The 26,352-nt window shown below is 40.1% G+C and overlaps 1 protein-coding gene across 1 annotated transcript in view; it reads right to left on the bottom strand.

Moving 5' to 3' along the window:
• Positions 1-5,343: 5,343 nt before the first annotated feature.
• LOC149782708 (low-density lipoprotein receptor-related protein 4-like) overlaps positions 5,344-26,352 on the bottom strand; it is a 33,816-nt gene continuing 12,807 nt past the window's right edge. Inside the window, exons 5-7 of the mRNA XM_089934209.1 lie at positions 9,828-9,938; positions 8,321-8,450; positions 5,344-7,075 (exon numbers count right to left, since the gene is read on the bottom strand). Of these exons, the coding sequence (XP_089790335.1) occupies positions 7,063-7,075; positions 8,321-8,450; positions 9,828-9,938 (254 nt within the window). The 3' untranslated portion in view covers positions 5,344-7,062. The remainder of the gene's footprint in view (positions 7,076-8,320; positions 8,451-9,827; positions 9,939-26,352) is intronic.

Below are 26,352 nucleotides of genomic sequence, written 5' to 3'. Positions count from 1 at the left end.
TTCTTGGCTTCCTTTCCGTTCGTCAAGAGATTGTCCATTTACGCTCGGCAAGGGTACATGTCCATGTTGCTGTTGACAAGTTTGTTATTCAAGTACAAATCTATGTCGCTGAACAATGAATGCATGAAATTGTTGACTGGAGCTACTCTGGAATCGGCGCCTGGATTGGTGTTGTCCGTTTGAGAACTTTGACTTTAAATACAACTGACTACAATTCAGGTCGATGTAATCTTCGGTTTATCCTTTGATATCGTGTTTCATAGGGGCTGAGTAGTCAAAGCCAACACGGGATGAAATTCTACTCAATGAGAATCTTACATCGTCATCATGGTAAGTTGCGTGGAAACAGAACGAGGGTTGTCTGTATTACTCATTTAAGTTTGACCTCACACAGGCAAACATACACGTGACGCGAGGGATTCAGTCATGGTGGGTATATTCTCATCCGAATGGAAATGCCGGCAAAGTGGACTTTTGTATTTGTAAATCTGCACTGTTTCTTATTTATGCCCATAACTAACTCTGACTTTTCATTTCTGCCAGTACAGTCTCAAACGCAGCCGCACTGATTATATTATCCTTAATTGCAACCGATTACAATTAACCGATTGAGGCTAATCTGAGTGGCCGCATGCAATTCAGAATAGACGAGTACTCGGGACTCGGGAATTTATTGATATCGAAATTAAATTGCTCACGCCACCACAGACACCAGTTACTATCATTATAATTCGGGCAACAATTCCGATTGGTGCATTGACAATGAGTGATGTTGTTCTGATTTCAGTCACACCAAAACCAACAGTTGCAGCCACAACATGACCGCAAATAATATCTACCACCAAACATCTGGGATTGATTTTGACGATCAGCGCTTCGATTATTTTTTCGGCGTTGGAATGACAGAAGGTCCGTCTTCTATCAATAATACATTAGCATATTTTAATTGCAGGACGGGCATACCTTGCCTGGTCTCATCATCACGTGCAGGCGTAATACGCACGTTTACATCTATCCAATTACCATTTTACTGGCACAATTGTCATGCAGTTATAAAAAACCTCTTTCTTTGGAATACTTGACTCTCTGACGACAGTGGGTTTTGGCAGTTTGGCACCCATCTCATAACAAGACACACGATTATGCCAGAACAGTGTACATCTAACGATCGTCTATACCCATAACTGTTACCAAATCAAGTGAGCCTTTGTTAAATATCAGTCGAGATCATTGTGACTCAGCCAAGTCTCTGTTGGTGTAAAATATTCGGTGATGAATGGAACTGTGGTTTATACAGCGAATTATACCACTTCGCTACGATATAAACATATCCGGAGAGTTTTTGCATCTGTTGCTGCAGTCAATATTTGGGCGTCTTCCTGTGCTATGATTCCAGGCCTCGAGTTGGTAGTTGTGCATCCGGGTGATTAAAATGACAATTTCTACTTGACCCTGAACAAAATTTTATGTCAGTTCATACTAGGGCTTGGTAACACCACTTTGAAGCAGATATTCATTGACAAGTGGAGCGAAATTGATATCGTTGTTAGCATCCGCTGCCAGCTGATCCAAGACTTCGTTGATAGATCCGGCAATCTCATCACCGAGGTCACATTCCATTACGTATACAATTATAATAAAATCTGATCTTAAACACAAACGCCAAAGACAGTTAAGTATCCTTCGTAATGAATTTCATCTCCGGCGACTAATGATATTGATACTGTGTTTGTGAAAAAATCTACAGCATGAACAGATTTGACGATAGGTGACATAAATGATAGAAATCCAAAAATGCCTCGGATTATTTATTATTATTAAATATCTACCCCATCCACATTTACATCCAGTTCTGATAAATAAGGATGATCCAGACTCGCGTGTCTTTAAGGTGTGACGTTTATATCTATTAAAGCCATTTTGATCAAGAGAACTTAAAATAAGTATGGCATTTGCTAAGTTAGTGTTTTCCTCTCCTTCTTTGATAAATATTCATGAAATTGTTCTCCATGAAGTTATTACATGTGGTGGCACGTGTGCGATTTTTTCTTGTTACATATTTAGCTGTATGAACACGTTTTTTGATAAATACAACCAAAACGCCGCTGTCTCTTATTCCACTGTTGTCAAGTAGCTTAATCAGGTTTTTTTTTTTTAAACCACAAAATCCCCATTCAACTTGACAATATATATTTTGAATGTCTGCATCAGACTTTTCAGTTTGCCAGCGTGATCTTCAAACTTGGCGACTAAACACAGGTCCTCTCAAAGTTCTTCAACGTCTTCGTTAGCTTCCTCAATCGCCTCTGACTAACCCGCGATAGCCTCTGCAGTTGCTCTTGTGGCTTTTTTGAGAGCCTGGGTAACTGGACCAGAGGCTGCTCTGTTCCCGTTAAAGCTACCACCTGTTGTAGGGATGCTTTGGTGGCCTCGGCACTTTTTTTTTGTTGGTTTAATCAGCGGGTTTCACGGCATCGCTTCCAATGCTTCTGAACGACATTGCTGCTGGACATTTTATATGATTTGAATTTTGATTGTTGAATTGACGCATCCGTGTGAAACTTGTCCGCGTTCAAATCAGCACGATACTTGCGTGGTTCGGCAGTCAAATTATTCGACAAAACTATACGGGTGCGAGATAATCCGTGCAAACAAATATGTCAAGATCAGTTTCTTTACTGCCGCAGAAATCTTGTGAGACTTTTTTTAATTGGAGCAAGCATTTGCCGAGTTAATTTACAAAGTTTACTTACATCACTACCTACATTTGCAAGAATATTGCCAACATTTGCCTAGTTCAATGCCTGCATTTGCCTAGATTGTTGCCTGGCTAACTTACCACCACAGAAACATTGGTAAAATAGCAAGAAATTTTGTTTATGGCCAGCAGTATCTTCTTTGAGAAGTGGATATTAAACAGTCAACCAAATTGGTTGTTTTTTTTTTGTTATTAACTAACACTGCACTGATGATGCTTGTCAATGGAATTTCGAGCTCTGCAGTTTAAATTATGTCTTCAGGACGTGGCGTTCTTCGTTACAATTTTTAAAGAGTTTATATGGCCCAGTAGATGTAGTCTGTATGTAGTCCCCCACCCCCACTTCTCTCTCTCTCTCTCTCTCTCTCTCTCTCTCTCTCTCTCTCTCTCTCTCTATATATATATATATATATATATATACACTTTATGAGTAGAAATTCAAACTATATTCTTCAACTTCCTTCTGCTTGTCCATCTATCACTCGAATTAATATATACCCGTTTAGCTTGTATATTTTGTTCAGAAGAAATGCTCGAGAGGTCTGGAGCATTTCAACAATTTTCATAGCAACCCATTGAATACGACAAAATAAAGTTAGAAATAAAGATCTTACCACCAAAAATGAAAATAAAACATTCATAATCACGTTTGCTCCGAAATGGAATTACTTTTCAATTTTTGATCACTTGATAAATGATGGCACAATACAAGAGAAACGGTCAAGGAAGATAATTCCATTACTTGTGTTGATTATCACAACAAGACTTATTTCCCGTGATATCATTATACAGATTCTGGCTCCGTAGATAATTTCTATTGAATTTTAAAAAAATTGAAATGCATTTAAACGTATCCAATTTCTTTAAAATAATCCCTTCAGACTTGTATCGGATTTAGGATTAAAATATTTTTTAACAAACCAGGTACTATTAAAAAAATAAATGGAAGACAAATCAACAGTGTGTAAGGATATTAGCACCATGATACATGGAGACTACCTTGGTGTCTAAACATGTTACTTTTTACAGGTGATCATATGTACGAATCTATGTCTAAAGAGGCAACTTGCCACCCGATAGTAATCTGTATCAACAAAAACGCATTAAAGTATGGTTCTGCCCAGGAAATACATGTTTTGTTTGCAAGATTCTACACCATAGCCGGATCACATATGCGAATGTTTATGAAATCGAGACTCTTATCATATGGGTAAGTAAGACTGAATATTGTAATGAGGATTTCCAATATAAATCGGATGCTGACTGTATGTATAAAATTAAACATACAAGTTGCCTTTAAGATAATCAAATATTCTACGCGATTTAATAAATATAACCTCCTCGAATTGAAAATGATTTAAAATGTGAGAAGAAAATAGGGGTTGTCCAAAAAGAGACACGTGTAAAAGTTGCTATGTTAACGGCTGATGCGCCCTAGCAAGTTGCACAGACACCAGGTAAGTGGTGGTCCTCTGTAGGTTCATGTACTAGAGCAACATGACGCCATGTCCAAAGATAGGCTTATATAATTAAGCCACAGTTATGAAGTCAGCGGAAAAGGAGATCGCTGGGAAGTTAAGTAGATTCTATGGAGAAACTGGTCTCATATGGAACTCACGAACAGAGATTCGGGAGGCAATATGGCAAAACACTAGAATAAAAGAATAAAGAAAGGTTATAGCTTAGGGAGCACATCATCCAATCATGGAGCGAGATGACAATGTGCTTCAAGAATGGGACCTACTGTTTAGCGTGGTCGATATATCTGGATAAAAAGGCGATTTTCTGAATCGTAAAGTGGGCCACATGAAACTCAGACTAGTATTATGTGTTAAATAGAGTAAACGGGTTCTATATCCATGGGGGAATTACCTTTGGGCAGCCATCATGGAGAGCAAAAGGAAAATGCATTGTCTAAACATTGGGTTATATTTTTATTCACGAGTCTGCCTCATTAGAATTGGTAAGGGTAGAAGATGTCTGTTTTGGCTGGAAATATAATCAACAATCGGTTAATTCTTCTTTTACAGGATGACCCAATATAATTATAAATGGGAACAATGTTAGACTTGATTGGTGGAAATAGGTGTTTGCATGCACTCAAACTGAAATATTGTATTCCACCCAATTGTCTACTATCCAGCTTCCATTTATCGACTATCTAGTATCCAGGTAATTTACTATGATGAGCGGGATGGAAATTTGTTTTCAAAAGCCATTTTGAGGGGCATATATTTATTTTAGAAATGTACTGTTTCATATGCTAATATTTAACCTGATAACTTGTTATTGTCGGAATCGTGCAGTTTTTTTCGATACTAAACAGATTCTTACTGCACGACACGTGTGTATAAAATACTATCGTGTATTAGGAACTGCTTTGAAAACAAACCATATACACGTCACGTGTGAAGACCCAAATCTTACATTGGTAGCATTTTTAACGTCACACAAGAAATAAAAAGAAAGAAAGAAACAAACAAAACGATCATTTTTAGATAATACATTATTTACGGTAGTCTAATTCTATTAATTTTTGTAAAACATACTCTGAATGGTAGAATGCAATAAAATCGAGAGGGAAATTTAAGATGCACATGATTTATTCAGCAAGCCTCTTAAATATTCTTCATATCTCAAAATTGTCTGTAGGATTGAATCTATACACTACCCTATAATCAGAGAGTTCCCATTTCCAAGTTAGATGATGTCCTTGAAGAACTATTGAGAGATGACTTCATGAACGTGCAAGCTGGATATTTAAAAGTTGGAAATAGATATGTGTCATCCTGCCACAGGATGATTACCAACATATTTATCTAAGTAAAGAAAACAAAAAACGTATACAAAAGGGTCATCCCACTGTGCAATATTTTATGCAAATACAATTGACATATAGTATATTTAAAATATTATATATTGCAAACTATTACTTTTTCACTTCAAAAGTATGTACTTTCGGAGTATAAACAAATTTCCATCCTTATTGCTTAAAGTTGTATGTTCTGTTCTTTCCTTTAACACACAAAATTAATATAAATGAATAATAGAGGATAAAAAATTAAAACAATAAACATCACGAAATATTAAGACAAAGTTACAAATGTACAGATAAAAGAAAAGATACTCGCAGTTACATTTGCCGAAGATTCCAACAAGTGGCAATGTGATCATGACTAACAATTCAGCAGTACAAAACCAAAATATTAAATTAGAAATAATCCTAATGTTGTGTAACGTACTTGGGATTTATCTCAGTTACTAAGAGAAAGTATAAGATGTTGGCACAACATGAGCATATTTCATAAATTACATGCATTAAGTAAATAAAAATATAAATTTACAATATTTGTCATTAGTGAACGATAGGACAGGTGTGATATATCAGGACAACAGTCTTAGTACTGTTTATCTATTAACGTTGACATGTGATAACAGTCCCATAATGTTTGTATGAAAATGTTGCAGATTCTATATGGCATAATGACAGTCTCTATAATGTTCAGCTATCAACTTGACAGATGTATAATGGCTTGATTACAGTACAATTAGCGTTCACCTATCGCGCGACAGATGTGATATAGCTTGAGAACAGTCCCAGTAGTAACGTGACATATCGCGATATAGAGTGAAAATAATCCCGGTAATGTCTTCCGTTCCAGCCTGGCAGATACAACATGACGTGATAGCAGTCTTGCTAGCCTCTATTTATATTGGTCACATATGCGTATTGGCGTGTAGATAATCTCAACAAGATCCACGTATCAACGTGACAGATGCGACATGAAATGATGGCAATCTAGGTAGAGTCCAACTACTCTGATGAAGGGAGATAAAAGCCTCGGCGGTGCATATGTATTAATTGAAAATATTCAATAGAGAATATATAGAAAAAAAAATACTTGAAATTATCCTCTTTAACGTCATTTTGAATATTAAACTTACAATAATGGAGATACAGTGGGAATGCCTTGGTACATCTATTCATAATTCATCCACCCGTAAAAGTGGAACTTGGCATAACAATTGTGTCCTTAACGTGAACACTGTGGAACTTGCTATGATTTTGTCCTTAAAGATTACACTATGGAACTTGGTATGATTGTATCCTTACAGTGAAAAATATCGAGGAATCAACGTTTTGCTTCCTGTGTCCTTCGTATATGTTACAATATATATGTTGCAAGGAATGGCAGTTTTGGGCTCCCGTAGGCTAGTCATTCAGATTAAATGAAAGGGATTGTGCATCTTGACCTACATTGCTCTCAGTCATATCCTTTGGACGGCCTATCCCGTTAGGCCAGCTATATCTGTCTCCTAAATGTTAAGTAAGAATTTCATTACGGATGATTAACATAAATTGAAGCACACGACCCATCAAGCTAAAAGCACTTTAAACACTTCAATAATAATAATAATAATAATAATAACAATAATAATAGTAATAATAACAACAATAATAATAATAATTGTTGCTGTTTAAAAGTTTATTTTCATATTCTTGAATTGATGAACCATGAATTTTAGAAATTTCCTCACTGTATAAAGTGTAATTTTATATGAAATTTTAGCAACAACTGAATACTTCTTTGCGTAAATATACGTTAACTCATACTAGTCATGGTTGTTTAATTTTTAAACAAAATATATCGCTTTTCTGCCAAGTTTAACTTTGTAAAGGAGCATCATTATGTTGCTATTATACAATTAAACGTCGACATTTTGCGTTTTTTACCAAGCGAACTGATTCATATTCTCTATATTTTCTGACAAAAGTAAAACCAATAAAAACTTTAAAATTAAAATCGAAATGTCGGAAACGTGTTAACTTTTAAAATAAAAAGATATTTGTATAAAATAAAGGGTCTCTTGGTAAAATTAATATTTTGCGAAACTATATATGTTCACACATAGACCATTATCTGTATTAGCAATGATCTTATGGAAACAGCTTTCTTCGGAAATTTAAGAGATTTTAATTCTAAACACATGCTATAATTCCGAATCTGTCTTAATAAATTAATCCTTATATAAACACATACACATGTTTTAAGAAAAGCTCTATCTATGCAGGTTGTGTACAAAATCTCCATCGGAATGATCGATGTAAAACTCTACCAACGGCCTGTTGTGTTTAATGTCATATTTTATAATGAACAGATAAGCAAGCTGTGATGTTGGACAACGAAACAAATTATTAATATACATATATCTGCGTCGACTTTGTTGTGAATAAGTGAAGAACGAAAAACAAACACATACAAAATCTTTCCGAAATTGATACCAATTTTAATTGATCCAAATTAACCTTTAGCTCCTTTGTTCAGGATCACGTCGATAACTGGAGATGAGACCACAAGTATGGAATATATAAACTATTTCTCATTTGGATGGTCTATAATAATGCAATATTTGACGTAGTTTTTTATGCATATTAGTAAATGTTTAGTGTTTATAGTGGCACATTAATTATTTAAAGATTAACGAATGACAGATCTATGAAGGTCTTTTGTTATTTAAATCTACATGTCATGCAACTTATATGTTGTCTTTGAAACTTACCAAAAGTGAAGAATTATAAAACACAGAAAAGTAATCATTATCTCGATCTTCCAATTGTTGATTTTCTTAAGGATGTCACGAAACCACTGTTTAAACCGTAGATTCAGTTTTTCGGTGGTCCCATGCACGACTGCCAAAATATATTGAAATCGAGCTGAGATTATGTATAGAGGCATATATTTAGATAATAACCGTATAAAGAAATTTCATGGTGCCGATAATTATGATGTCCATATGCATGGATGCATGTATGCATGTATGTATGTATGTATGTATGTATGTATGTATACATGGACGTATACATGTACGTAGATATCATTCAGATAAAAAATCCTGACCCTCCACCCGCCATCCATAAAAGTTCATCTTAATGACTTGTTGTTTTTGTCTTACAAGAAACAATATGTTATTGAGCTAAATCCTTTGAACCCCAAACCAATCTTAGAAAATATATGTGTAATGCTTCTATCTACAGGTGATACAGTAAAATGTATTCTCCACAATAAAATCACACTTAAGACTATTGAATTGTATGGGAAAACAAATTTACAAGACAACACCTTTCTTCAAGTCAATCAGTGGGAAAAAGAAATAATAATAATAATAATAATCATAATAATCATAAGGACTTTTATAGAATCTCTAAGCTCTTTGCAACATTAGACAACACAAAAGAACCAATATGATATCGACGACAACTCTTCAACAACATCTTGATCCCAATGAACTGTCAAACGAAACCATATTTATAGGAGAGGAGAAAATTACGCATGCAAATATATAATCACGAATTCTATTAAGTTTACTGGACAATATCATCCACTTTATGAATATAATGGCGAAAGGGACTATATTTTTACCCATTTGAATGGAATTACATCACCTTTTAAAACTGTTGTTCCTTGCGTAATGCTCTTAACAAAAGAGCATATAAAAATTTTACATAAACGAAGTTTATTTTCTGCTCTGTATTCATTAAATGCAAAGAAAAGCACAATGAAATGAAAACTATCTGGAGTAAGGATACATGATTATATATATATATATATATATATATATATATATATATATATATATATATATATATATATATATATATATATTTTTTTTTTTTTTTCAGCTCAATAACTAACTAGTGTGATAAGGTACAAAAGTAATGGTTTACAGGTTTTCTCATTTACTCAGTTTAAATGCTTCTATCTATTGAATTACTCTCACCATCAACAGGCATGATTTCATTTCCTATGAAGCTTAGCACGATATATTTCAAGTGTTAGAGTGTATCGGGCATCAATAGGTGATTTATAATCTTTTTAAGGTGGGAGAGACCCAGTAAGGCTCTAACAAAGCTGCTCGTTTACATGACGCTTCATTGACATTTAAAAGAAAGAAATAATGAGTGAAAGCAAAGTCCTGCAAAAGGTATGTCTCACTCATTATTGTATTTGTTATTCCATATTGTATCTCTAAGCAATTATTCTGTCAAGAAAAGTACAATTTGAATTACCCGAGCAAGTTGTTCCATCCTTGTTCAGCTGATAACCGTTCTTACACTGGCATTCTGCGTTTGTTTCACCGCTTACACAAAAATGCTCACAACCAGCGGCAATGCAAGATTCTATGAATAATTTCAAAACGTCGAGACAATGAAGACAGATCGTACTCTATAAAAATTGTACTATGGAAAAAATGAATGTGAAAAGAATGAGGCTATAAAATAATGACTCTGTTTAGTAACCACACATACATTACCTAAAAAGACACATGTACACACTTGAAAATATATACTATGTTACACAATGTTTTACAGGTAATTTCAAAACAACGCCATAAACAAGTCTAGTTGTCTGTACTTGCAGTCCAAGCTGACTAGCAATTAGCATCATATTGCCTGCGCTTCTAAAAAAATCACATACGTTCGTCTAATATATGGTTTTATTGACAATGGTGTTGATAGATTTTATTATTTACATTCCTAAAATTTGGTAACAAACAATAAATCTACTATATAAACATTGAACTATTCAGCTACTAATATATATATATATATATATATATATATATATATATATATATATATATATATATATATATATATATAAGTAGTGAAAGGGGCTACTATAGGGACAATGGGAATTAGCATTACAGACCCCCCCCCCCCGGGTCACTATAGGTACTATGTAAATTTAACATGGGGAAAATTGCTGGGTCACTATAGGGACAAGGGAATTTAACATGCGGAATAGAGTTTGGGTTTGTTTAGGGACAAGGAGAATTTAACATGGGAGAAAAAAAACTACTTTAGGGACAAGGGGAATTTAACATGGGATATTTTTAAATTTTTTTTTAAAAAAGGGTAGGCAATTGAAAGTCAATCTCTTTTCGAGACCTATGAGTGGCCCTGAAAAGGGCCTTTGGGTTTCTTCTTCTTCTTCTTCTCTTCTTCTTCTAACTCCTTAACTTCTGTAGCCATCCTCTTATTTTTTCCATCATTCCTTTCTTCTTCTTCTTTTCTGTTTCCGGTATCCAGTCCGGGTGACCCATAGCTCGGAACTTCTGTTGGATTTTCATCCAGTTAGCGTTCAGTTTCTCTAGTTCTTCCTTTTTCTTTCTATTTTCTTCTTCCTTTCTTTCCTTTGACCACTTTTCTTTGATGTTCTTGACCTCTTCGGTCAGCACTTTCCTCATTACTTCTTCCGCTTTCTTAAGCTTGTCTAAGCCCCACTTCACAAAAGACCAATCTGTCCATTCTACAATGTCTTCTAAAAAACACCTTACACTCGTCACATAAACTATGGCTTCTTTCAACTTGCCCACTTTCACATACGGTGGGTTAATGAAACCTCTGATTCTCTTCTCCTCATCCTCTATCATTTCTTTCACAATATCGATTGCTAAGTGGAGGCTTGTTACTTGTCTTGAAACGAAGTCTTTTGTCACTGCATGCCTCCATTCCTGTTCAAGCCTTTCTGCTACATTCAATCCATCCACCATCCAGTACCAACTTCCCATAAGGTTGTTATACAAAGCTGAAGCTGCTGGCATCTTCTTGTTTGCTTATTCCGTGGAATGGGCTCCAATGGCAAACACTGTGAGTTCTTATAGTGAAAGCGCGGACGTGATGGAAAACATCCCCTACTTTTCTCATTTCATATGATCTACTATCCACATACGTAAACCATCAATAAACAAACCCCTAATCTACTATTTACACACGCAAAGCATTAAAATGAAACCCAAATCTACTATCAACACAAACCTACGCCATCGCTTACAAACACACACACACACACACACACACACACACAAGAAAAAAGAGTCAGTGTTTATATTCACATTACTTTACATACACACATTGGCAAATCGATTGTTATTTCTTTTCTAAAGGTTTGGGTAGCCCTGAAAAGGGCTGTTTGTTTTTGAACTCCAGTGACACCTGGTTAATGATGGCACCTTCCAGGCCTGGCACCACACACACATCTTCTTCCCCAGTCTCCTTTTACCTTTTTTCTTGGGAGTGCAGAGGCGGGATAAGTGGCTTCAGAATCCCAATTTTCTGTCTCTGGGATTCTGAAATTTCTTGTCTCCTTTTCCTCCTCTTCTTATTTTCTTCTTTCCTCCTCCTCTTTCATCCTTCCCTTTTCGACAATGGCCTCCGCGGCCAGTTCATTTAGTATGCGCCTGGCATATTACAGGTTCATCTGGAGTTCTAGAAACTTTACAATTCTGGTATTCATTGTCTTGTTAACGAATGAACAGGGTAGCTAGACTGCCCAGCGATTTTCAATTTATACTAAAAGCGCGGACGTGATGGAAAACATCCCCTAAAAACAAAATTGATCTTACCTAGATCATGACCAAACAACGCGCGGACCTAAAAGAAACACTCACTTACTTTTTTATACTGCCCATCACTATTCTAAAAAAATTTATTAAACAAATAATATACTATCCACATACGCAAAGCAATCAAACCCCAAATCTACTCTCCACGCACGTCAAACAGCAAAAAAACATGATCATAATCTACTATCCACACTAACACATACACTCACATCACAAAAGAGTCAGTGTTTATATTCACACTACTCTACCTACACACATTGGCAAATCGATTGTTATTTCTTTTCTAGAGTATTGGGTAGCCCTGAAAAGGGCTGTTTTTTTTTGTTTGCTATGGCAATCTTTTAGTTTCTAAGAATGCGACGTCCTCTGAGGATAGACTTTCTGACGATAGGTCTGCTTCTTCGGAAAGAGAAGAAGAACTCTTTGGTGTCGATACGACAATCGACAAAGCCTCTGTCAGGTTCAGGTTGCTGCTGCTGCTGCTGCTGCTGTTGTTGTTGCTGTTGCTGCTGTCTCTGAAGTCAGTACTTCTCTGTCCATTCTTCTTTCTCCCTGTTCACTTCTTCTCTGAAGAGCTCTTCTATCAGGTCTTCAGTGACTTTTAACATTCTCACATTCTCTATCTCTTCTGGCTTCGGTATCAGACTGTGTCTGACCCTATGCAAATTCACGTAGGCTTCGTTTAGCTTAGCTAGTTTGGAGCACATCTTCGTAGGAGGATGAGTCGACAATGGATGGTTAGACTGGAAACTACCCCGGTTCTTAAAGTCAAAGCGCGGACGTGAAGGAAAACATCCCTCCACGGTTTTCGAGCCGGAATGTTCAATGAGTGCCATGAGAGGGATAGTAAGAAGTCAAAGAGCATGAATCAACATTCTTATAGCCAAACAAACCACAAAGGCATTTTTTTCAAAACACAACATTTTTTTATTCAAAATCACTTAACACTAACCAACAACTCCAACATTTTTAATAATAATCCAACAATATAACATCAAACATTTTGTTTCAAATGACAAACATTTTTTTTTCCAACTCACACATTCTTTTGGACAGGGCTGATAACGTTGTGAATGAAATTGTGATTTCCACTGTTGGAAGTCATTAGGCCATTGGTGGACACTACGTTTCCTAGCTTGAGACAAAAGATAAGCATACTGGTCACAAAACCATTGATTTACTTTCACATCGTTTCTAGAAGAAGAACGAGGATCAAAATGAGTCACTAAATGTTCTAAAGAATAGCCCAGGCTGCGATGATGCAGAAAATACACACAATATTGTCCACACACCAAGGAATCTGTGTCTTGTAATTTCACATTATTGAATCGTGTGGTTTGAGCATTTCTTCTCATAAAGTCAATGATATCGTCTTCCAAAGGGGGCAATCCATACGAATCAAAATATTCCACACATCCTTTTTGACGAAAGTAGACGGCTACCCAGTGGCTTCCTGGGAGATGACTGTCGTCCGTGTTGATGACATAAGCTTGATGGTCTTGAGGTTTGCGATGAGGGAGTTCATCTTTAGCACAGACGACAGGATTCCAAGAAGCCGTGTACGAACTGTGGTTCAAAAGATAATAAAGTTCGCAGGTATCCATTGATTTGTGTGGTTTTTTTCTTCACAGGTAATGATAAGTTATCAATTCGATCCTGACTTTTTGCTTGAAAATGTCTGACAAGTAAAAGGCGTTTAGCTTCGTCTCCCCACTCTGATTCAGGACAGCTTCGATACGGTGAATCTCTTGAGTGGTTAATGGTGGACAAGAATGTTCACGCAAGTCTTTATACCACTGATGCAACACGACTTTGTCCGAGATGAGACTCCAAGCTTCGTTCAGATACTCGTCCAATTTTTCTTCTTGACTCGGCATCAGGCATTTATCGTGTTGAATTTGACTGGGATGATCATTTTGACATCCATAGCAATCTTTCTTGATCAATTCCGTCATTTTTTCGACCAAGTGTTTGGCAAAACAGGAGACTAAATGGGCTTCTTGTTCTGGCCATCTCGACTTCATCATGACAACTTCTTCGTCTTTCTCTTGGGATTCTTCCACGGTCTCCTCACATTCCATGTCCAAAGTTTCTCCACTAGGTAAAGAGGGAAAACAGTCTTCCATGGCTTCTAATAATCTAAAATGACTTCTCTCAAACTGTTGATTTCTATCGTATTGTCGAATTCTGCATACAGGATGACGTTCAACGTTGGATCAGCAGGGTCTCGGTTTGCAAACTGAATTTCCACACGAATCTGGCCGGATTTTATAGGGTGGAAATGTCCCTCGTCGCTGCCTTGGTCTGGAGTGAAATCAAAACCTCACAAAGCATAGCCTCCTGCATAATCCTCGTACGTAATGCCATGACTGGTGTTGGTTCCTAACTGTCCCGTGGCTTCGTACAGGGACAAGTACGATCTCAAGTAATTGTTCTGGGTAAAATTAGGCTCAAAGGGTCGGGTACACAAGGCCTTGCCGTCGCGACTGACTTCGATCTTGGACACGCCAAAGTGTCGATACTCAAAAGGATTTTCGCTGTGAAGTCCATTGAAAGCTGAATTCCTGACGATACCAACGATCAAACGTTTGGGTAACTGTCCTTGGAACAGATGATCTTCGATGATGCATCGCTGTCCAACAGGAATGGTGAACGTTTTCACTTCTACGCGTCGTATCGGATACATGGCGGTCGTTCTGCACAACGTCTGACTGACGTCGTTTCCCACTTTAGGTAACACTTCCACACGACGCACCTAAAGTCGGGATTCTTGGATGAAAGTTTTGTATTCCTTGGCATGGGCCATCAAATGGAAAGCGGCAGTGCTACAATTCAGTCTCAGACGGATATCCACTCCGTTCAGCAAATACTTTTCTTGTAACCACACGTCCAAATGCAAGCGATCCATCAGTTCTAAACTTCGCCCTTGCAGAATTTTATTTCTACGCGTGTTAAACCCCACATTGTGAGCATTCCCATCTTCTATCAGGGCTGTGTCGTTAAACGTGTTTGCACCGGCCGTGTCAGGTTTCCATACTACGCAAGCATCCAGATGAGTATTCTTTGCTTCTTTTCCGTACGTCAATGCTGCTGCTGACCAGTTTGTTATTGAAGTACAAGTCCACTTCACTGAACAAGGAATGCATGAAACTGTTGACAGGAGCTACTCTATCATTGGCTCCAGGATTGGTGTTGTCCGTTTTGATCACTTTGACTTTCAAGTACAGGAAACTGCTATTCAGATCGATGTAATCTTCGGGCTGACCTTTGATGTCAAACTCGATGGAAGCAGAATCCGTCAAAGAGGAGACCGGGTGAAATTCCACCCATTGGGATTCTTGCATGGTCATCATGGTGGGGGGCATGGCAAACAGATCCAGTTCCGACTTAGAACAAGCGCAAGACTCTCGGTGCATCATTTTTTTGTTCTTTCTCATTAATCGAAAACGTCTAAGTCTCGAACGGTTCTTCTTTTCTTTGTCTTTCTAGTTTTGGACGTGTGAAGTCTGGTGAAAGGGTGTTTTCTTCGTCGTCTCTTTCTGCCTTGTCCTTGCTGAATGCCTGACTCGGTAGCGTGCAGGGCATTCATAGGTGTGTCTCGTCGGCCCAAAAGGTCTTTACCCGTTTGCAGCAAGACATTTCTGCCTGCCCTCATGAAAGCTTCTTTGGGGTTTTGTTTGTCGATGATGACATTTTGGAGAAATTCTTTGCCTTGTGTCAGTGCCGCATCTTTCAAGGCGTGCAATCCGCGTGTCACCATCGGTTTCAACACCGGAGCCACCGAACGAAAAGCCGATTTTAACATATCTCCTAAACCGTGTCCTCGCTGTCGAGGAACCCCTCGGTACACTGGATACATGACTTACGAGTCGTGAGAGAACCGTTTTCGAAAATGGAGTTTCACCGTGACTTTTCCTTTGGTGAATGGAATATTTTGTCCCAGATCTCCTTTTATAGCAATGTTGACCGTGTCCAAATACGACTTGCTGACAGGCAAATAGTGAGGATGTACAAATTCGCGGTGAACGTGGTAAGTGTTTCCATCTTCCTCGTCAGCGCTCGTGGCAGAATCCACTTTGAAAGGAATGACACGCAGTAACGGCACAGAGGTGTGTCCCACCACGTTATACTCCACCACATCGGAGTACACAAACATCAAATTCAGTCCTTGGTTCAGTTCTACCGGGGCACGAAATAACTTGCTAAAAGACTCGTTGTCGTAAATGATTGGTAATTCGTTTTTTTTCAGCTTGGTCATTCTCAGGTCCATGTCTCCGCCCAACATGTCAAACAATTCAGGACAAAATAAAATGGACAGGATTTTACTCCCGTCAAATTTTATCATGAAGCGACGAGCTGCTTTGTGGTACTCCATGGTGACACTTTTTTTGACACTTTCCAAAGCTTTCAGAAACAAGACATTAAATCTGGAGGTAATGGTGCTGACCAAATGTTGACCACTAAAATAGTAGCCTGGGGAAATCAACAAGTGGTAGGACCACTTCTGTGTTTTGTCATCATAGGTTTTGTGATCATATTTGACATGGGTATTCAAGTACTTTTGCATTGACTCGTCATGAACTTCCACCGTAAAAAATTTTGATTGGGAAGGACATTGAGGACTTGGGTCGGGTGAATGATTTCCACTAAAGCCACTTCCCAATGGGCTTCGTGATCTAATGGGATGGCCTGAGGTAATTTAGCTGTGTAACAGCATAACGTGTTGTTGGGAAACACCTCCATGGAACTGTCACTGGGTAAGTTTAAGTAAAATTGGTTTTGGTGACTCATAATTCCAGAGTTCTGTGGCTGTCCGAGGGGTTACTGGACGTCAGAGGCGTGTCTCCGTCTAAAATGGGGTTCTGGTTGTGATTGAAGTGGTGACTGGCACCGGCACTGGACACAAGGTTCCCGGGGTTCCCGTTCGAGGTGAATTTCAGGGAGGGATTAGGAAGCAGGTAACCGATGCAACTGCTCAATAAAATGGTCCACAATTGTTTGTCTCCTTGTTGCAAACTCAAATTGGCGATGGCTGCCCCGATGACACAATACACCACGAAGATTTGGCAGAAAAAGACGATTTGCGTTTTAGGCACACGTTCTCCACACCACACCCACAAGGGTTGTTTTTGTAAATCTTGCAGAGAAGAACTGGGTGAAGGAGTGGTCGACGTAGCTGCATCTGTGTGAAAGGGTATGATGGTCACTTTTCTTTTTATAGTCGATGACTTGCGAAGCGTCGATCCAAGAATCAAAACTGGGTGGATATCCTTTCCAACGTACTTTGACTTCTTTGACATGTCGTTTGCCCACTTTACGGGTTCTGCGTTCGAGAATGCTTTCGATGTCGTACACGTCGTCTTCTTTTTTGGTGACACGTTGTAACTCGGGCAAATAAAACGTTCCTTTGAGCACTTCTCCGTTCGTGTCTTCCAATTTATAGACGGTAGGATGACGGCCATGCACTCGTCCAGTGACACGAAACAATTCGGTCGTCCAGTTAGGTAAGTAACCTTTGTCGAAAGTGCGTTTGGTTTTGCCAATGCGCACCCAATCTCCTATGGTCAACTCTCCACTTTTCTTGGGGACAGCCCTCGTCGGGGACGTACCAAACAGGCGCTCAAACACCAGCACTTCGTTCTAGGGAGTCACTTCTTGCGGGGCACGTCCAATGCTTCGATGGTAAGATTGGTTGTACGCTTGCACCAGGTGAGGTAAGATGTCGATGTACTTCAGAGTGTGGTGATGCGTAAAATATTTCCACATGCGTTCTTTCAAAGTGCGTTGAAAACGTTCCACGATGCTGGCTTTGGTTTCGGGATTCTCGGTGGTAAAAAAATGAATGTCACGTTTCTTTAATTCTTTTTGGAAAGCTTGGTTCAGAAATTCGGTACCTTTGTCCGTTTGCCATCGAAGAGGGTGACGACCGCTTTGTTTCAACACCCGTTGCAGGGCTCGCACTAACTCGCTGCTTGATTTGGAAGTCAAGGGCACGACCCAGGCAAACTTGGAAAAGACGTCGATGACACAAAACAAATATTTGTAGCCACGATTGTAGCTGGCCAAATGAGAGACATCGGCTAAATTGGCTTGCCATTGATGATCGATGCCTTCCACTCGGGTGCGACTTCTGGAAAATTTGCGTCGAATGGGTTTGTGTAAAGTGTAGGTAGCTTGTTCTTGTAACCATCGTTGCACTTGAGGTAAACGGAGACTTTTCAGTCGAATTTTGGCAGCACGATACAATTTTTGAACTCCTGCGTAACCTGCAGGATGGGAGGGATCGTAGTAAATGCTGGCTAAGACTTTTTCCATTTTTTTGTGTTTGTTTGTGTAATAATAAGTCACCCACTCTTCGGTGATGCTACTTTGGGTGGGTCGAAAGGGTGGTTTGGAAACGGATTTACGTGTCCGATGGGCTACGGGAGTAGAAGTCGAAGGTAGTGTTGGTGGAGGTGGCAATGGAATGGCTTTGGTCTTCTTTTCTGTTTTCACTTCTGGTTTCCCTTCTTTCTTTTTCACTTCTGTCAAAGGAGGAGTGGACATCATCTTTTTAACCCAAGCTTTCATTTCTTCTCGTTGGGGTGTGGGGGACGGGGTCAACAAGGATGCTGAAATCTTGCTCGAAATGGGAGCTGCTGACGGTGTTTGAAACACTTCTCGCATCTCTTCTTCCTCAGGTCTTCGTGGGGCAGCATCTCCGGTGACCCCTGGGGATGGTAGTAGTGGTGGTGGTGGTAGTGACGATGGTGCTGGACTTTTCATCAAGGTCTTAAAATCTTTCAGAGTAGGTAGAGCTGTTTCGCCTAAAGCTTTCTGGTGAAAGAGTTGCAGTCGTTGCAAGAGTTGACCGTACTTTTGCGATTTTTCTGTTTCGGACAAATCTTGGAGATCCATCAAGGACTGCAATTCGTGTTGTAACTGGGACATCTCGCTCAAATTGGGAGGTAAATGCGGGATTCGTTGTTCTTGCCAACGATGGTATTCCATCCATCGTTTGTAAGGCACTAAAGCTAGTTTTCGTCCTTCCATGGGGTTGTCAGGGGTCGATTCTGAGATCTTGGGACTTCAGAGGGCCTTTTTATCTTGCTCCCACCAGTCCTCCCAACATGGTTCCCAAGACTACTTTCAGTAAAGGGCCTAACAAGAGGGGTAAAATGCCTCCACGTTGGACCAACATCTTCTTCTTTTGACGAATGGGAATTTTCTTTTGAACCATTTGGCGAAGAACGTGACGATGTTTGCCTAAGCATTGTTTCTGGTGTTTGGACAAAGGGATCGTGCCTTTCAAGACGTTCAAACAACATTCGCACACGGTATCGATGACCTCTTTGGAGGCTGATTGAATGAGTTTTTTTCGTAGGGGTGGAGAAGCTTTGGACAGGACAGATAACATGTCCCCATGTTTGACTAAACGAGGAGGCAGTCCTTTTCTTTTCTTTCCTTGGGGATGTTTAGAAGAGGGATGTTTTCTGGAGAGTGACATCTTTGAGTCTTCAGCACCAAAAACACTGATACCCCGACTTGGTCACAGGCCTTTTTTATACTGGAACGCGTCGCCACTGATTGTCTTTACGTCGCATCAACTTCAGGACAGGCATGACACGTCGTGCAGGGGTACGCAACGGACTAAATCGAGCCAGTTCTTGCTTGGACAAATCTTTTAAACTTTGTAACATGCCCGATCTTTCTTGGACTTTGATTTTGGGAGAAGGTACTTTGTGAGCAGCAGCCACTGCCACTAAATTGGAAGGTCCTGCCACTGGGGAAGTTCTTGGGGTCATCAACGGAGAAGTTCTTGGTGTGATCAACGTCTCCAAGTACTCTTCAGTTCTTGGTGTCATCAACGGAGAAGTGGATGAACGTGAGGCTGCCGGAGACGCAGTCACCGCCGTGGCAGGTCGTGGTTTGCGAGTGTAAGGTTGCGTCCTGGCCGAAATGCCTCTCTTGCGACTTGTTTTCTTCTGTGGACTTTTCTTTTTCTGGGGACTTTTTCTCCGTTTCTTTTTCTGGGGGCTTCTTTTCTTTTTCCGGGGTGGTGTCTGGTAAGAGGAGGGTCCCGCCACTGGAGAAGTTCTCCTTGGGGACCTGGTCTTTTTCTTCTTCTTGGATCTTCGTTTGACTTTTTTCTTGGGGAGAAGTTTGGGGGCATTAGGATCCCATCTTAAGAGAGAGCGAATGATGACCCCTCCTAGAGTACCGCTCCCTCCAGGTTTCAAAATGATTTGTTTTTTGGTTTGAGTGTCGATGCGGGGATCAGCCAGTTGGGTCAAAGCGACTTTGTTTCGATCAAAAAAACGTTTGGTTTGATGAGGAATCTGAATGATCCCTTGTAGCAATTGACGTGCTGTCACCGTGAACCATCGTAAAACTTCTTTGAGACTAGCTTCTAAGACACGAGCTCGTGATTGTGGATTTTTTTCTCGACTGATGCCATACAAGGCACGAATCAATTTGACGGGAAGATGCGACTGAAGGGACGTTATGTTCAAAATGTGTGTGAGACAGACGAAAAGGGTCTGAGGTTTTTATAGATTTTTTTGTGAAGTGAAGTTAAGTCGAGGACGGAGACGTGTACAGGACAGGCCCTCAGTCTTGGCACCAGTGGTGAAACAAGTGGGTACGAAATCGCAAATCATCAGGGGTCGTAGGTTCCAAATCGACGAGTAAATAGGCGTGTGGAGTTTGAGTGGCATCGTCGTACGCCTGAGTCAGCCAAGGCGTTCCTAACTGTTTGGCTAAGACTTGCACTTGCGATTTATCTCGAGGGCTTTTAAACAAGACCACATAATGCGCATTGAGACTGATGGTGCGATGGGCTTTACTTTGTTGAAACAAATTTTGGGTGATGTAAACGACACTGGCATTACGGTGATGCCCTTTGCGCGTGAACCACAGCTTAATTTCTTCTTCGTCTTCTCCTAACATGTCGTCGAAAATGACCAAATGGGTTTGACGGGAGTCAGAGACGATGCCGTCGTCTTCTTTAGGAATGCCTTCCACAAACACGATGGAATCGCCTTGACTTTCTCGCAAGAGGCTGTACGCCGATTGCCACTTTTTGTAACACCACACGATCCGCTGAGGTGGTCGATCGATCAAATGATGTTTATGTTCAATCAAACGTTTGACGAATTCGATTTTGCCTGAACTGCTAGGTCCAGCAATGAGCATGTTAAAGGGATGGCGAAGATACAAAGCCTCCCAACTGGCACGATCTAAGTGTTCGTCGATGACTTTGACAGTGGAGGAAGAGGGAGCAGAGACAGCAGAAGTAGCCATAGTGTCAGGAATGTCACTTGTGACACGAAAACAAACAAGACGAGAGTTTATATACTTTTTTTCAGAACACGTTTATTGAATGTTTTAAACATGAATACGAAAGACAAAAATACATAAAAGCCAAAGGCTTAAGTACAACGATAAAAGGCACATGAAAATCAGTAACGTGAAATAAAAACAAGTGTCTGTACAACATGTTTTGGGTAAAGTTCTGACCAGTTCTATAGGGGGTAAGGGCACACAAGTGTCCTCCCGAAAGGGTCTTTCAGTCCTGTCCACGACAGTCCTGTCCTAGGTGACGGGTTCTTCTGGCACCGTTACTAACACAGGTTGAAAAGTAACTTTTTTCTTTGGACGTTGAAAGGAAGGATCACAACTCTCGAGCATATTGGGCCACTTCTTGGGTCCAAACCTCAAAATCCCATTTTTTCCAGGCACGGACATCTGTCCAATGGGGATGTAAGTCACAAGCTACATACACATCGTCATACACGTCTTAGGTAGCTAAAAGTTGACGAATCTTTTTCTCCCGTAGAGGTCGAGAAGTATCCAGATGAAAACGTAAGGCTTTGAGCAAAAGGAGTCTCTCGTGAACATTTAAAGGCACCACTTTCATGTTGAATGGGGTGGTAAATACTGTTCGTAAAGAGTCCACGAGGAATCGGCTGGTAAACGAAATCCCAGAAAACAAGTCACTAAGACACACACCACTTATCAACCCAAATTGAATGGATACAGTTCTTGTAATAATCGATGGCAATGATCCACGGTTTGAATATGGTCATTGAGTTCCTTCCACGGAATCTGTTCAATTACATACGACATAATTCGTGGCATGGCAGCCTGTTTTTATAGTCTCTTTGTTTCGGAAACAATACAAGTACTTTCTAGCCAGAGATCTTCGTTCTCCAGTGGGGAATCTAAATCTTGCATACTGTAACCTAGACTTCAAAGTTTGTTTAGATGTTTCCTCTTCCACTAAGTAGATTCCACGTAAAATATGTTGGTAATCCTTTAACTTGTCTTCCTCAATGCGTTGCACTAGGTGAATCTCGAAGTAACCAAAATGATCAACACGTGGATCATCGGGGGCCTGGAAGTATTGAACAAGGTCTGACCACTGAAACAATTTCTGACGAATCAGTTCTCTTATACCATTCAGGTACCAGTGGTTAAACATCTGGTGACGTAACGGATGCAGCTGTTCTTTACGTTTGACTTGTATTTTGACCAGCTCTCGGTAAATGCGTTCTCTCAACTCCACAGGCAAAGCACGAATGTTCTCTTGTAAAGTATCCATGAATAGGTCATACTAAATCCTCTTTTGTCTGACACAATAAATGTACCGTTTGCACAGGCATGGTTTTAATTCATTGTCGAATCTAAATCGTTTCGTCACTAATCTACACATTAAAATTCGTTCATAAGTTTCCACTTTCACTAAGTTGACATTGCGTAAAGATGTTGGTAATTCGTTAACTCTTCCCCTGGAACTGGATCCAGTACGTTTACAATGTAGTAGATAGAATCATCCATACCAAACCAATTCTTTTTATAACCAGGGGGTCGTTGATCAATGTCTGTCCAATGGAACACTTTCAACTCAATCAGTCCTTGTATAGCATTTAGGTACCAGTGGTTCAAACACCGGTGACGTAACGGATGCAACTGTTCTTTACGTTTGACTTGTATTTTGACCAGCTCTCGGTAAATCCTTTCTCTCAACTCCACAGGCAAAGCACGAATGTTCTCTTGTAAAGTATCCATGAATAGGTCAGTCCGTACAATTCACAATCTTCTCCTAGAGCAAAAGTAATCCACATATTGAGTAATTTCTGACCACTGCCATTCAGGGTAACGCCCAAGAATCTCACTGAACTCTTTTGATGTAAACGGTCTAGAGTAATACAATAGGATGAATGCACACTTGACCCAAAGAAATCTAACACACTGGTTGACTTTTTTCACTTTCCTCTTGTGAATTTCACGGCACAAAAGTTCTACAGTCACCCATTGAGATTTCACTCTGGCATGTCCCTGCCAAACTTCCTTGTAAATCTTCTCTTGCAGTTCTTTAGATAATGATCCAATATAGTTTTTGAAATGAAGTTTAAATCCTGGTCTCGGTGATGTCCAACATTTGACTTCTATCCAAAATGGTTTCTTCTTCGTCAACGATATGGTAAGTTACTTTAATGTCTCGGTCCCACTAAGGGTAAGTAATGACAATTCAGTGACCATCTAGCATGTTCTACGTAGGCCGAATCTTGTGGTTCCCAGTGGTGAAGTGACACACCGCAACTGAAACACTTGACTTTATCTCCTTCGCCCAAGTAGAACAATCCGGCTCTGGCTAATTCTTCGGGGGTCGGTCCTCCCAGATACTTAGGCCATTTTCCTTTGAACGATTGAAGACGATTTTCAAAATCGCAGTATTCCGACAAACGCACAGGAAACGAATATTCGTCTTTCACAGGTTCGTTTCGATGAGGGTTGGGTGACATGGACAGGAGTTTGCTCAGAGCTGGATGACATCAGTAGGGGGGTAGACGTGAAGGTGAACATCCCCCTTTAAAACGAAACCCAGTAAAATGTCCAAGAGGACGAGCGGCATCGCTTTCGCATCCCTCATGTTTGACACGCACAGCATCACTTTCCATGATAGGGGTAGTGAGAACAAAGTTCCCATGATGCTTCACGGCATCGCTAAGGTCACAACGTACAGCATCGTACCCATCGCAAGGCTCACAATCGCACTCGTCTGCAAACTCCGTTACGCAATTACAATGGTAACCACATGGACAATCGCAGTTTCGTTCCGGACATTTTCCGTCGCAATGCCTGGGTTTTATCCATCCAATATTAGTCACACTAGAGGAAGATACAACATTTTTACAATCCCCAAACTGGAACGATGTCTCTTTCAAAGTATTCATCTTGTTCGCTTGGTCTTGGTAGTCACAATGAACTATCGATAATGACCATAGTATATTTTTATACTAGTCGCAATGCAGTCTCAAGCTTGTACATCGTTCCTTTTTTATGTTTTTTATGTCTAGTTTTGGAAGGTACCGTCTCTAAGGTGCCGTCATCATTGTACCGTAGTGTCATGGGTGGAAAGGCCATAGAAAGGTAAGGAAAGTGCGGAGACCATCGAGTATGTTCCAGAATAGCTGAATCTTTGTAGATACATAGATCCATTCGTAACTTCAGTCAGCAAGCGAAACACTGTACTTCGTATCCCAATCCTGACTCAGGTCCAAAGTAGACAAATCCTGTTCTAGCCAAAATGTGCGAAGAAGGTAATCCTTTCCTATCCGTAGGCCATGCTTGAAACGTGTCCAATCGACGGGCACAATCACAATAGTCAGGCAAGAAAACCGGAAAATGGTAGGGTTTGAACTTGGAGTTCTCATCGGGTTTCTCACTCGATTCTTGCTGTGGCGAAGTCATCCTTCTGGTGGGTGGCTATCCGCTTACAACCAATGTTTTATACCAATATGTCCATACGGCAAAGTAAAGTGGTTGGGCAGTCGCACTCGCTTCTGGTACACGATTTGATAGACTTTTTCCAAGGGTCGACGGACGATGTGGTGAGTGGGTAAACGTACAATCTTGTTGGGTTGATAGGTGGTCACTTTAAAGTGTTCATCCTCTCCAGATTGCAAGGCTTCTTTCAATACCCCAAAGTTCACCACACGACTGATACGATAATTCAGAGTCAATCCTTTCACTTTACACTTCGTGTGCACTTCTCCTTGTGGGTCCCGGTATTCGTAGCCGTAATTTTTTGGACCGCCACTGACGAAACTTAGAAACTTGTCGTCGGGATGCTCGTCTGTCCAGGCTCCTAAACGGTCTCCTTCGATGTCAGGGTGCTGTTGACTCGGGTGATGGATGTAAATGCAACTGTCCGTGTCAAAGTACACGACACGTTCCCCTGACAGTTCTAAAGCTTCGTACAATTTTAAGCGAGCATGGGCTGTCACATAAGCCGCAATGATGACATTTCCAAAAGGGTCGTCTTGTACAAAGTCCAGATCTTCTTCGTAATTGACCAAGATCAAATCCTCGCGAACGACGTCCACGTGTTTCATGAATTTGGTTTTGTCGTGAATCATCTGGAAGTAGCGAGAAGGTTCTGTCAAATACTCCGTCTTGGGTAAACACGGACGTTGTGCCATTTTACCCCACAAGCAATTTAACATCACTTTGGCAAACGATCGCCTGCCTTCGTTTTTCTCGATGTGGTCTAAAGAGATGCCTTCTTGTTCATAGTATTTCTCTTTGAATTGTATTTGGTCTTCGGGAGTGTGACACCAGGACGGATAGCCGCTGACCTCTTGCTTCAGTTTCGAAAAGGCATCCACGTAGTCGGCGAAAATGCCTTTCTGACTGGGGTCACCCTTGTGGTATTGTTGTGTCTTGGGAAAGTGACAAATTTCGTACACTTCTAACAGTTGGTATCCCATGTTCAGAGCTTTGAACAATTCTACGCTGACCCAGGTTCCCGTCAAAGCCCGTTCTTACTGGGTGTGCTGACAAGGCTGATCTTGGTTGCACGTTTCGGCACAAGTACGGCACAAAGGAAACATCAGTTTACCTTGGCAATGGTGAGGTAAGACGGGATGGTACAAATCAGTGGGAGGCAAAACTTTGCACTTGATCAAGCCTTCGTATTGTTGAATGTTTTTCAGGTCGATGTGTTCCGTCAACAATTGTGGGTGCCCTACAGGAAAGCGACAATATTTGCACACGTAGGGATACAGCGAACACACGTCCAAGTATTTGATTTCTTCTCCTTTCTCTTCGTCGGCTTGGTACAGAAAACAGGTGGCATTGGTCCTTCCTCCGTACAAACTATCCCTCGGGTTCAGGGGGTCCATGAACTGGTAACTTTCCAC

Source organism: Sinohyriopsis cumingii, chromosome 15, assembly GCF_028554795.1.
Source record: "Sinohyriopsis cumingii isolate HCF-2022 chromosome 15, ASM2855479v2, whole genome shotgun sequence".
NCBI lineage: Eukaryota > Metazoa > Mollusca > Bivalvia > Unionida > Unionidae > Sinohyriopsis > Sinohyriopsis cumingii.
Note: the sequence above shows the minus strand (reverse complement) of the source record. Positions and strands in the feature narration are given on the sequence as shown.